The 14,245-nt window shown below is 43.0% G+C and overlaps 1 protein-coding gene across 1 annotated transcript in view; it reads left to right on the forward strand.

Moving 5' to 3' along the window:
- The first annotated feature begins 2,396 nt into the window (after nt 1-2,396).
- FAM117B (family with sequence similarity 117 member B) overlaps nt 2,397-14,245 on the forward strand; it is a 30,056-nt gene continuing 18,207 nt past the window's right edge. Inside the window, exons 1-2 of the mRNA XM_074872916.1 lie at nt 2,397-3,191; nt 10,090-10,241. Coding sequence (XP_074729017.1) covers nt 2,576-3,191; nt 10,090-10,241 — 768 coding nt within the window. The 5' untranslated portion in view covers nt 2,397-2,575. The remainder of the gene's footprint in view (nt 3,192-10,089; nt 10,242-14,245) is intronic.

Consider the following 14,245-nt stretch of genomic DNA (forward strand, 5'->3'; position numbering starts at 1 on the left):
ATTAGGTCTGAGTAACATGACTTTACATGTTGAACTTTCACATCTAATGCATGTAAAGCACTACAACTGCTGATGAGCAGTATACATGAATGCTTTGCTTTATATCCTCATAACAACTGTGTGGAGCGGTGCCATTTTTGCAGTGTGACAATAATGTGGGAAGTACTATAATTGTCACAGATATCTTCTGCATTCAGAGTCGTGACTTGGCCCATAACATGCATCATGCAAATAAATATGAATCAATACCTTTCATTTTTGGCCTCTTCAAAACAGTAATAGGAATTAGAATGTGTCTGGAATATTTTATGCCTTAAAAATATCTTTATGGCACGCTGCTTCCAAACAACCCCAGTATTTCTGGGGAGGATAAACTGTCCAAGGAATGAAAGCCTGCTGAGCAACTGTACTGGCACTGGCAGCGGGTGCTGTCACAGCAGGAAGAGCTGCAAAGAGGATTGCATCTTCTGCTCTTGACTGAAAATTGCAGCAAAGAAGTGAAATAAATGCTGCACAGGTTAACCTGCTTTAGGATAACCGTGCGCTGTCCTGGGCTGCCAACAAAGCAGCAGACAGGCTCCATTTATTTCTCCAGACATGCTGGGTTGCTGGTTTTCTACTTGTGGGGCAGTATGAAGCTCAGATACCCTTTTTCAGTATATACATGGAGTCACCAAGGGAATTACGAGATCCCTTCACCTCCAATGCTGGCGGTACGCAGCTCATACCCCACTCTGCCTCTCGGCCATTCCTGGTGAGGAGAGCACTGTCTCCCAGCTATTTCACTAATGAAGTGGGTTACCTGGGATTTTGCTGCTTTGCCACATTGTACCAGCAGTGCTTGTGATAGCTAGAAGAAAAGGGCTGGGAAGTGGCCCTATGTGTGTAATTTATAAGGTGACTTAAGTAAATTGCGCACTTGAAGAAAGAGATATAGTAGGACTGATGGTGATCTGCCAGGCTTCTGGTGCCTTCCCTTGACATAGTCACTTTCAGGAGTAGCCCAAGATAATTCTCAAGACTAGGAACAGCCTCTTGTAGCTGGTTTCGGTTGACCCATCCAGCTATCCTGCAGGCCATACTACTAGTATGTACCGATGAGCAAGCATAATGTCCTTCAAAAGAAATTTAATTAATTCAGAATGCAAGAGCTAACTTTGTAACAACCTCATCACCAGAAATGCATCAGTTCTGTTCTCCTTTGCCAGACTGATTTCTCATAAAAAGCTCCTGACTCTGACAAGAGCTTTAACCTTCAAGGGTTTAGGTAGACCAGTGTCCAGACATCCTTAGGAAGGGCCCGTGCACATAGTCTTGCTTTTCAGGTTTGTTAAACTTGTTAGCCGCAAGGATAGAGCTCTTCAAAGGGGAAGCTGGGGCTTTTTGAGTGAAGTAGGCTTCAATCAGACACAGCAGAGAAAGGAGGAGAGAGAAAACCAAGCCCAAGCACAACCAAGCTGAAGCCAAGAGAGAACAGTATGCAATTTGTTGTCACAGCAGTGGTGTCATAGCAATGGTATTCAATTGCAACATGCAACTTGTAGAGCCAATATTGAAAAGAATTTGGGTAGGTTCTGGTAGCCCAGAACAGGCATAAGTAAATAAAGACAGAGAGGATTTATTGATTCCTTCAAGTTTTGAAGGTGCTAAAGTGTGTTTACCTTGCATCTAAATAATCCTAACACATGAACTAAGGCCTGTTTCATGCGTGTATTCTCTTCTCTAATATATAAATCAGGTGAAGAGGATGCCGGCAGTTAAAAGATTGTAGTGAAGATGTAAGTAATTAAATGGAGAAGAGTAAACGCAGCCATTAAGGGAAAAGGGGGTCAAGTCTGCCCGGATATTACCCACGTATCTGGTGCCACCATCGCTAATGCTCAGCTGGTGGCAACGCAGTTGGGTAAAACCGCTGCTGAGCCCTCGTCCTCTCGTGCGGTGCCTTTAGAGCTGATAATAACCGAGCAGCCCCGCTCCTGAGGTGCAGCCCTTGCCTTGGGACGGGCTCGGGGCAGGGGTGAGCGGAGCCGCCGGCCCTGCCGGCTTCCACGTGACCGCGGGCCGCTCGCGCGGGCGCGGCACGGCCGCCGCTCGGCCCCGGGGAAGGAACTGGAGGTCGCCCTCGGCGGCGGGGGAAGGTCCCGGGGCCGCTCCCTCGCCCGCCCCTGCCCGCGGCACGTGCCGGCGCGGGCAGCGCGCGGCCCCGCCGTCAGCCGCGTGTTGCTTTAAGCGCTGCCCCCTCCCCCTCCCCGCGCAGGCTCGGCCACTCCGGAGCGCGCTCCGCAGCCAATGGGCGCGCCGTAGCTGCGCGAGCCGAGCGGCCGCGCGCCCAATGGGAGGGCGCGGGGGGCGGGGCGGGCGGCCGGGGCACTATTGTTGATGAGGCGCACGGAGGTTGCGGCGGCAGCAGCGCGGGTCGCCCCGGGCTGGGGACGGTGGCGGCGAAGAGGGGACGGGGCCGCGGCTGCGGCCGCCTGAGGCGTTGGACTGCCGCGAGGAACTGCCCGCGCCCCGCGCCGCTCCCTTCCTCCCTCGCCACCGACGGTCTCCCGCGAGCCGCGGCTCCCGGCGGACAATGTCCCACCAGCGTGTGAGGCGCAACGGCTCCCCGACCCCGGGCACCTCCCTGGGGGGAGGCGGCGCGGCGGCGGCGGGTGGCGGAGCGGGAGCGAGCAGCCGCCTCCAGCCCATGCGGGCCACGGTGCCCTTCCAGCTCAAGCAGCAGCAGCAGCAGCAGCAACATGGCAGCCCCACGAGGAGCGGCGGCGGCGGCGCCAGCGCCCCGGGCGGGGGTCTCCCACGCGCGGCGCCCGCCTCGCGCAGCATCAGCCCCACGCGCGCGGCGCCCACCGGCGGCGGCAACGGCGGGCGCGGCGGCCCCGCCATGGCCACGCAGACGCCGGGGGGAGGGGGAAGCAGCGCCGCCGCCTCAGCGGCCGCCGCCTCCTCGCGGGGTAGCCCCACGCGTGCCGGCGGGGCGCGGGGGAGCCCCCCGCGGCCCCATCACCTGCCGCCGCCGCCTCCTCCCCCGCCGCCGCCGGGCTGCGGGCCCTCACCGTGCTCTTCTCCGGTGCCTCCGCTGCCGGAGGGCAGCGCTGCAGTGGCGGGCAGGGTCCGGCACCGGCGGCACTCGCCGGAGCAAGGCAGGAGCTCCCCGGAGAGGAAGAGTCCCAGCTCCCCCGTCTGCAGAGGTGAGCGCTGCCGTCGGCCCGCCCGCGCCGCGCACCTGCCGCCGTTGCGGGGGGGGGGGGGGGGTCGGTGCGCCCGCTCGGCCGTTACCTGACGAAGGGGAATGGCGGGGGACGCGGGACAGCGGTGGCCGGGCCCAGCGGCAAAGGGCGCTTCCCGGGCGACTGGGCGAGGCGGCTCGGCGTGGCCGAGTTTCACCGGCGCGTCTCGGGGGGCGGGCGGGCAGGGCTCGGCCGTGCCCCTGCCCGGCGGTGTGTGCCTCCGAGCGCGCCGCGCTGCCGCGGGGGGAGGCAGGGGCCGGGGCTGCGCCCGGGCTTGTGCCCGCACTGAGCCTCCTCGGGCTGGCGGCAGCGGGTGTGCGGTGAAGGGCTTGTTGCTTTTGTTGCTGCTTTGGTGCTTCCTGGCTTTTCGAAGAGGGACAGAGAAAGCCGGGCGTGCCGTGTGGGGAATTGTAGCCGCTCCTGTAGCACTTCCGCAAAGACTGCCAAAGGTTCCCAGATGAGGGAGAGGCAGTGGTGTAGGGTATGTGCCCTACTTGAGATACTTCGGTACAAGCGGAAGGTGAATTTGGGGTCTGGGGGCTGTTGTGAAGCCGTGTCTGCGTCTCGTGCCAGATGGTGTGTGCTTTTGATCCAAACAGTGTCCGCAAGCTTGCGATTAGAAAACTAGCTAGCACTGTAGGCATTGCACGTAGATGTAAGAAAGCAGTATTCAGTAGCTCCCTTAGTAGTTACTTTCAACATGAACCCTGCAGAAGGACGTGTGAACTTAAGAGTGATGACAAGCTTGCACTACAGCGAAGGTAGAAGATAGTGTGGGAATGGCATACATTCTGTAGCAAACTGCTTTTTAATGTTTTTGAATAATTAAAGCATACTGGGAATGCTGAAATTTAAGCGATATGTGGCATCTGGTTGAGGATAATAGAGGCTTACATATTAGGTCCTTTTTCTTCTTAAGATAAAAATTTACCCAAAAATGCATGAGTGAGGCTTTTTGGTAATGTCCTCAAGTCTGGAAAGATCTGTGACTTTTGAAATACCAGAGTTCACAGTTACTCTTTTTCATTAAATTGCGCATGGTAATCTACACAATAAAGTTGGCTAATACGCAGAAGTATATATGCAGAAATCTAGGACCAATGCAATTCCTTTAATGCTCCTAACATTGCTCCCTCTTTCTAAAATGATGATTATAACCAGACTACAGTATTGGGTTTACTTCTTTTTTTTTTTTTTCCTATCCTGGCTCTTGAGAAATGATGCTGCCAGATTAGACAGTCATAACCAATTGGTACAAGTACTTAAGCTAATGTCTGTGTGACTTAATTTTTCTTTTTCTTTTTAATCAGACATATCACTTCAAGATTACCATTTGCTTGCAGTGTAAGAGAGCAGTGCCACAAAGGCATGTAGGTTCTGAAACAGATTTTTTGCCTTTCAGATAAGAGTAATTTAGGCTTTTCTAAAGGTTATATTCTGAGGTTTTGGATTGAGGAATGTGTGTATTCTTCATTTGAGATTCTTGTTAATCGGTAATCTGAAAGGCCTTATACACATCACAAAATCCTATCTTCTTCCTGTGAACTTATAGAAACTCTTGCCCAAGACACAATATCCCGGCCTGGAGAATGTGGAACAGCATGACTAACCTTGAGATCCAGGTTCAAAAGTGGTTTGTAAAGGCGTGCATCAGACCACTTAGGGTGGAAAAGCTGCAACGTCTTCAGATCATTGCGTAGAAGCCTGTTGGCCATGCTAACATCTTTACTAGGTCTTAAGAATTAGCATATAGAAAGAAATAAGTCATTTGATTGCTCTACTGTGTTAAGATAACTCCTAGCTTTTTACAAGACGTGTGAGAACAGAAGAGTAGTGTCCATTTAATTGCCTGCATGTATTTAAATTTCAGATCTTTCTGCTATTCAGTTTTCATCTTTTACTTTCCCTCCTTGCAGTCTCTAGCGCTTATTTCACAGACTTCATCTTCTATTTGCACGTTAATGTGCTCTGTCCTTCCCATCACTGTTGTGGCCTTATTTCTATGCTGCGAGGTCTGCCCTGTAATCTTCAGTTTTGATTCAGTTTTCACATATGCACCTTTACTTGTGTGCAAACCACCCCTGTTAGAGAAAGTTCTTTTCACCTACTAGTAGACTTGCAAAATGAGATAGATAAATGTGTATGCTCTACCTTTATTATTTCTTTCTTGGTTTATCTACTGAGTAAAGATCAAATGTGATCTTGTTATTTGTGTTCTTACATAAAACACGTCTTCTCAGAAGTGTTCAACTCCAAAAATATTATAATACACCAGGCTGTGTAAACATGAAGGCCAAGACCAGAGCCATAGCAGTTGTTTACTGACCCTTTCAGATGCCTTGAGGTTGTGAGAGTTTTCTTTATTGGATGCTGAACTTTGTGGTTTATTCCAGTTGACTGTATTGGACATTTAAACTCACTCTGAAAATTAGGGAGAAAAATCAGTTAGTCTTATCTGGAACTACATAGACCTTTAGTTGTTTAGAATGCTATGTGGAAGATTAAAGCCTACTTCTGTGAAAGGAAATGATGAAAATTGTTGTAGGAGTATATTGGAAAGTTTAAAGAGTTCAGATGTGAACCCCTCCTTGGGGTAGGGAGAAGGAATGGAACTCCATGGCACTCAAATTTCACTGTAAAATTTATTTATTTTAAGAATTTGGTGAGTGACACAGTAATAGCTGCAGACCTGTCAACATCAATTACCAAGGTTTTGTAGTAGTTATGAAAGATACTACTGTAGGAGAGTACAGAAGGCTTTGTGTACCATTACATGCCTGCTTTGCTTACCTAAGCTGTTTAACAAATGGTAGGTGTAAAGAATCATCTTTGCAGCATCATACTTCAGGTTTTTTTGTGGCTAACACTTCAGGGGAATTTATTTGGATTCAAAATGTTTTCATTCATTAGAATTAAGTAACTTGAACATCTTGAGCTTTCTGAGGTTTGATTTTGTAGAACAACGTTAATTCAGTCATTCTTTTACTGAGGGATCATTTTGAATTACTAGAAGCAAGAGTGAGAGTAGTTTTTGCATATACGAGAAGATAATAGCCAAGATTGTCTTCCAGAGGGCATATCCGCAGTTGTGCTGTGTGCCTGTTCTCAATACTGTCTGAGCCAGTTGAATACTTTCAACAAAACATTAAAAAGTAGGTGAAGCCCCTGAGATCAGTTGTGTTTGTATGAGTTTTTGGGAAAAGACAGCTATGCATGGGAGAGATCCCATGAATATCCTTTCTGAGGAAAAGGCTGCCCAGAACAGAACAAAAAGGTCAGGTGTATGCCTAGATGCCAGAAAAGCTAGTTACGTCTCGCTCTTTCTTGCTTTTTTGGATATCCTACCTGTATAAAAAGCTTCAGTTAGAACTCTGTCAGGGAACTTTGTGAGGTTAATGGTGTCCTGTGCTTTTCCAGCGACTCTTTCTGCTGCTTGCTAGTTTTGTTTAGTTTTCTCATGGTGTCTGTTAGAAGATCTTTCTTTGGACTTTTTATTTTCCTTTCTCAAAACTTTGATTTCAAATACGTAGAAGGATATCAATAGGACTGTAAGATCAATCTTCAAGTTACACTTCAGCAGTAATCTTTATTTTGCAGTTCTAACAACAGTTCTAAAATTTTCCTGAAAAATTGAAAGATGAGTTTTCAGAGTGTTTTGTCTTTTAGGACTTTCTTATGTGTTAGAACTTCCCCCACCTTTCCCCCCCCCCCCTTCCTTTCTTTAATATATAGCAATTTTCTCCCTTTAGGTATTCAATTCAACAGCGTGTGTCCTCACACTGTCATTTCCTTTTTCAGTTGTAATTGTAGTTGTATGTTAAGACCACTCCCAAATCAGTGCTCTCTTTCCTACCTTTCTGTTAGTTATTGGTAAACGTTTGTTCAGTTTTGCTCTTCAGACACGTTTTTAGACTGCCTTAGCTTAAATTGCCTTTGGAGGTGCCTGACTTCACGATTGCAATAGATGTGTGTGATACCAGTTTACCTGTAGCAGCTTTAGTCAGTCAGTTGTACTGCAGTGACTCGTGAAGACATGGTAACTTGCTTGTTATTTTCTCACATTATGGACTTTGTTGTTTCACATTGTGTATGTTCTGTTTATGCTTTGTTCTATTATTTTACTTTGCTTGAAGCCAGATTGCAGAAAGACTTTGTTTCTAAATAGATTTAGAGTGGTGACGGATGGATAGGAGGGTTGATATTTATCACAAATATTGGTTTAAAGAGATAATCAGGCCAATTAAAACAGATCTAATATTTAAGAAGCGTCTATTTGATGAAATAGCTCCATTGTTTTTCATCAGCCACAGCTGTTGCAACTGTTATCTATGTGGAGGCAGATCTCTTGTTATGTAGGTCACATCAAGGGAAAATAGCAGCTGAACACTTGCTTCAAGTATTGTAGAGGAAAGTGCAATGACAACATTGTATATGTTCCCATTGAAATGTTTCAAAATAGCAAGAGGAGTTGTGTAGTAGACTTTGGCAATTTGTATTAAGATATGTTGTGAAGGTGGAAAAGTAAGTAAAACATACCCAAACATCTAAATAAAAGTAATTTGAAAACAGAGGTCCTTGAAGGAAGTTTTAAATCGGAGGTAAAGAGAGTATTTATAGGCTTTGTGCTCAAGCTTCCTTTGAACTTAAATAGTAAACAGGCTCTTCAGTTTCCATTCTGTGTGCCCAGCAAAATAATCTTTCCACTTTTTTTTTTTTTTTTTTGTGGGGAAGGAGAGAGGGTAACAATTTCTGCTGCTTGAGTTTTGAAGCTGTCTGCTGCAGTGGCTTTGCAGATGATGTGACTGGCTACATACACTTCCTGATTCTTAATTTTTTTTTTTCACATCCTTTCTGTTTCATGACGGTAAAAAGAGAGAAGCTTCTTGAAGAGGAAGAATAATAATTCAGAAGAAAAATAGGGAGAGTGTGGCAGCTATTTCTGAGACAAATAACATATTTGATATAACTTTGGCAGCACGTGTAATTTTTAAGGAATGACACCTTGTATTAGCATGCCACATTCACCTATGGTACAGATAAAAGGAATCGTTTTGGAATCTTCTGATACAAACACACCCTTCAGTGTGCTGTATGGTGGTAGTAGTAGTCAGAGAATTTCTTTGATACAGGGGTCTAAAGCACATGGTAACTCCAAAATCGAGCTCTGTGCCACTTCCTGAGAGCAGATCTGCTGTGAGCTCAGTAGTAAGATTTAACATCGTTGGCACTAGTAGAAACAGTAAACCAGATGAGGTTTCTGGACCGCGTTAAGTGAATGTGGCTGATTATAGTGCTGATAACTATTTCCTTACAGATGAAGTGAAATATTTTTCACACTTTTAATGTGTACACTTACAATGCAAAATTTGTATGAAGATATTTAGTATAGAGTGTCACTAGACTTACATTTGGAAGACTGGTGTTCTATGAGACAAAGATGATGTCCACACCAATGAAATCTATACCTGACAGGTTTTATTAATATTTATGTATCTTTACTAGGTTGAAACTGCTTAGAAAGTGAATTCTGGACTTCTGATGGCAGTGTTTTTATTTTCTGACTAGGAGTCAGGCACTAGTTCTTTTGCCCATAAATGAGTTTATGTAGAATACAAATTGCTACATTAAGTATACTTTTAGTGTAGGATTCATCCTAAGGCACAGTCAGGAAGGACGTATGACTGAGTTTTTCCAGCGCCCTTGTAAAGCTTCCATCTGATCTCTGTATCTTGTTTGCTGTTTTCTAGCCATTTGTTTTAGGCCTTTGTATTCATTATAGGTAAGATTAATACACAATTTTTTCAGGTATAATTATGTGGGGAGTAGCTGAATTGATAGCAATCTTGTATCATTGTGATATCTGGATTTGAATTTTACATCTAGAAAATCTAGTAACAAATAATATCTGAGCATGTATTTATATCTAAACCCTGGGTCTTTCCTGCTTGCTCGTCTCATTAATTTGACAAACCTCAAGTATTATTTTGAGGAGCGTTTCTTCCCAGTGTTTACACTTATTAGCTTGTGGCGTAGTCTTTTACTGCCACTTAAAGATATCATTGACAGATGGGATAGATGCGAATTTTTGTTTTTAACCGTATTGTTTTTTCTCATGTTACTTCCTGTGCTTGTTATATTTAACTTTTTTTCAGTAAGGGTTCTGGTTCAGTATCTAAATTGTTCTGAAAAGTGGTATCAGTGTAAACACTAAAAATGAGGTGTTGCAGAAGGCATAGTGTCAGGCAAATATGAATGTAGTCACTAAGTAGCATGTAAAGGGAGGCAATGTCTTGATTATCTTGTAAAGTGTAAATCATTACCTTGTCAAAGTTGACTTCTGGATCTAAGGGTTAGACATAACTCTATGAATCTGCCATATATTGTATACTGGGTAGTTAATAAAACATGTCAGTTTATAGTGTCCCTTGCATTAAAGTAGGTGAAGGGTAAAGGGCTAGTGGGGTGAACTCTAAACTTGGCATTAAATTGAAAAAGTTCAGCACAGATTTTCTTTGTTAGCCTTTATGTATGATAGCCCTTATGTAGCTATCTTTATTTCTTCCAAGCCTTCATCATTTAAGAATCCAATGCCTGTTGCACATTTGAGGGAATAAATGGTGGTATGTGAGTATCAATGGAACATTTGTGACATAAGGATGTTTTTAAGGAAACCATAAAAACACATTTCATTGCTTATTAAAACTGAATAGAGACTGAAAAAGCAAACTTAATTCCTGTACTAAAAGTATCTTATTGTATACTTATCAAATAGGAACTACTATGTTGTTATGATTTCTTGTAGGCAATTAAAATAATTAAGCTATCTGCCTTGCTTTCTAATCAAGTGTTCTTATTCCAGCTGACAAATCCAGACCACCTTCATCAAGCCCTTCCAGCATTATTCGCCGGACTTCCTCATTGGATACACTTGCTGCTCCATACCTTGCTGGACAGTGGCCTCGTGATAATCACGGACAAGCTGCTCCATGTATGAGAGACAAAGCCACACAGGTAGGATGGATTTTTGTCTTTGATGTATTTAAATGTGAAGGCAGGATTTAAATGCAAGAAGCCTTTCCCTTGAAAACATTCACTTTAGATTTCTTGCTTGCAAGTTCCTATTCACTTTCAAATTGCAGGAATCCTACCGTTGCTGTTATGTATGTAAATTATTTGCATTCTTCACTAAGAAGAAGCTGTGAACTATAATATCTGTTAAGAGTTTTATTTTGTTCTTGCCTCAGAAAAACACTAGTGTATTGCACATCTGTTGTCTCATTGTTCTTACAGTGTGCGGTGCACTAGATAGCACTGGTGTAACGTACTATTTAGTTTAAATTTATACAAGAGAATTTAGGGACTCCTTATATGTGTGTCTGTCTTAAAACTGAATAAAAAAGCTTCTGTAGTGCCTGTATAGAAGTTATTGTAGCCTTTCCTGTGATAGGCTGTTCATCCTCTATTTGTAAAAGGCCTTTAATGTTCATCTGAGATCTATGCATGAAGTATAGACAATTTAGCTCAGCTGGGAAGTGTTAAAAAAGTACATGATTTGCCAGTAAATTTCTACACCTTGGTAAAATTTCACAAGCTTTTAATGGTTCAGTCCTATGCCACCTGTAAAGACAGAACCAACAAGCAATTCAATGAAATCCACGTTACAAGAGTTATATGCTTATCATGACAGTTGTTTTATTACTCCCCTTACAGGGAGCTGTTGTTACATGGTATCCAACTGTATGCAGAAGTGATTCAAGGTGGATTTTTCCATAAAATATCCCAATGTTTAATTTCTCCTTCTGTGGGTGTAGTCTGGCAGTGGATTTTGCTAACTTGTAGAGTGAAAGAAAAGCCAAGCATATCAGATTTTAAATCCCTATTTCTAGGCCATGGTTTCAACACCAGGTCTCCACCAATTCCAAAGAACATAACAGAAAATGCAGTTGGAAGAGAAACCAACAGCATGTGGCTCATGCTTGAGTTTGAGCCTGCCTTAGGTTTGGTAACAATAACAGAAATGTGGCCATGTCCGTTTCAGTGTACTGTCTACTCAAATGTGTAGGATGTTGAGCAGATGATGACTGCAGCATTGGTTGTTACTGTATGGCCTTCTCAAGATTCACAACATTCTGCAGAAAGAACCACAATTCAAAGAGCAGATCAGTAGAAAAGTAAGGTGTTAGGGGAATATGCCCGTGTGGATAAAGTGGAAATAGAAACTGGTGAAGAAAGGAGAGCTGAGGAACAAGTTTTCTATGCAGGCAAATGAATTGGAAAAATGCGTAGAAGATGGGGTGAAAAGGGTAAACAAATCATAGTAAGAGGAGAGGATGAATGAGGGTGTATGATATACAAGGAATTGCTGTTCGTGTTTAGCTATTACAAGGCATCAGTAAAGGGCAGAACTAAACCAGTGTGGGTGCCTTAGCTATTTGATTTCTTAGGATAATACTTTTTTCAAAACAGTTATATTTCTATACTACTGCCAAAGTACTTGCTATATTCAGTTGACCTCTTTCAGTTTAGCTGCAGTTTAATGAGTCATGGTTGGGCTTTTATAATCTGTGTATTTTGCAGCTAGATATCATCCTTTTTGGTTTACGTTTTTCTTTTGTCTTTTTCAATTCTGACACATCTAGGTACTATGGTAATGGGACTTTCATATATAAGGGGAAATGTATTTGCAAAGATTAATGGGAAGACTGTAAAGGGCATTGGATATTTCTGCAGAATTAGTATATTTTGTGGTGATTGATGCTAGTATACTGCTGAGGGAAATAGAATGATCTGTTTGCACTTCCTAATTTAAAATTTATCAAACCAGTAGAAATCTTTGGGATACAGACATACATCTGTACCTCCAGCGCTTGTGTTGATACAACACTGATGAGACGGTGTTGCTTTTAATCTTTCTGGTGTGCTTGAGAGCAACCGTTTGAGCTAGGGACAAATTTAAATACAATAGTTAGTTTCCCAAGATAGTATAGGCTCTCCATTTGTGTTGTTTAACGTTTCTGTAGATGTGCTGTAGATGTTCACTTACAAGATATTCTGGCTCTAGCGTGTAATTTCAGATTTCACAAAGTCTGATGTGAAATGGGTGCATTCAGATTTCAAAAGTTTACGGAACAGGAATTGAATTTATTAAGATATAAAAGATTTTCAAGTTGAGTAAGCAGTGTATCTTGATTCTGTGGTTTATGGCATGAGGCCATAGAGTTGTGTAGGAAGCAGACTGGGCAGAGACAGCAATTAGTGACGCACTTTGGCTTGCAGGCCTTTACAGAGATGCCCATAGGTCATAGCTGAGAGCAGTATAGGATATCCCAGGTCACACAGAGATTCTCTGTATATCAGACTCATGCTTCAACTGATTATTTTGATGAAACCTGTCTATAAAACCAGACTGAATTGTGTACGTGCGGAATGTTTGTTGGATGATAAGTGTGTTATTGAGCATCCTAGGGTCTGGCTAGAATTCATACATGCAGATATTGCTTTAAGTGCTTCTAAAACAGGTGTTTGTAATCTTGTGTCTCTTCTCCCTTGAATCAAACTGTTTTGGCTTTGCCTGTGACCGTTTGAAGTACAGCTATGTCAAAGTACAAGTTAAAATGAGACAACTGCTTTGTATTTTTTAATTCTTAAAGAATAATTCATTTCACTGCAGAATTTTTGCCTCTAAGACTTCCAAGTGTTTTACTACCTTTGAGAAATTCAGCCTTAAACTCATTTCTTTCTGTAATTCTAGAACAGGCAGAAGGATGTTGTGAATGTTAACAACTAATAAGCAAGTAGTAGTACTTTAAGAACCTACAGAAACAGAAATCCCTCTTCGTCTGTTGGTTGTTGGGTCAGTGTTTCTTGAAAATAAGTATTATAAACAAAATACAGGGAATAAGTAGGAAGAGAGTTGCTAAAATAGTATTACATTTCTGTCTTGATGTAAAGGTTTCCTATAATTTAATGTCTTATACCTACTCTTGTTCTAAAAAGATTTCTATTTGTTTTGAGGATGGGCATCAAAGTGAATCAGATATTAATTTACCTTAAGATTCAAGACTTATTTCATAAAGTCTTGAATATGAATTTAATACAAAGACTGATTAGAGTGTTAATGAGATTCCTGTAGGCAAGTGTAATGGTTGTGCTGAGTTGGGAAGTTAAAATTAGTGACTGAAACTTATTGTCCCAGGAGCTAGAGGATAGGATGAGACTCCAGACTAACATTTGAGAATTGCCTAGACAAAGATTGGTATTTGGGGATGAGGGTTATCAATTTTTCTATTTTATGGTGAAGATAAGTGAGTGCTTTTCTGGAAAAACAGATTCTAGTGGATTCTAATGTTGCTATGAAATCGGAATTTCAAAGCAACCCTACTACCTTTGTTATACATATTTGTCCTAGTTAGTTTTTTGACTTGGAACGATGATGATGGAAAATAGTGGAGGTTTCATTTATATCTGTAACTGAAGCCAATGGGAATTGCAACCTGTATGTTTGGAGTTACACCTCCATTTCCCCTGCAAAATGGGGGTTAATACCACATCATCATAGGCCTGGTGAATTTCTGTGTTCTGAGTACAGATGGGGTAAATAAGGTGACTTGCAATCTGTTTATCTCAAATGTAAGAACAACTGTTGCACACTGCAGATGTGAAGGATTTGAGGCAATCAAAGTTCCTGTCTATAGGAGAATGTGAGATATCAATGACTCCTAAGGATGAGTTAGCTAGATCACCACTGTATGGTAACAACTGCACTGTGGCAACAGTGAATTTAAAGGAATTAGCTGTCTATTTCAGTGTGCAAGCTGCTTCCAGAAATCCTTCCCCCTCTTTCATTAGGTATATTTCTTGTGACTGCATGGAGATTCTTGATAGATGTTATTATCCCCTTTCTTAGAGCCTTTACAGTTCACTGCTTTTCAAGGCCATTCTGGACATGATTAGGTGGGAATACAAACTGTCCCTAAAGCATGCAGTATTATCACAGACTTGCCTGTGCATTTTGT

This window comes from Strix uralensis, chromosome 6 (assembly GCF_047716275.1).
Source record: "Strix uralensis isolate ZFMK-TIS-50842 chromosome 6, bStrUra1, whole genome shotgun sequence".
NCBI classification, from domain to species: domain Eukaryota; kingdom Metazoa; phylum Chordata; class Aves; order Strigiformes; family Strigidae; genus Strix; species Strix uralensis.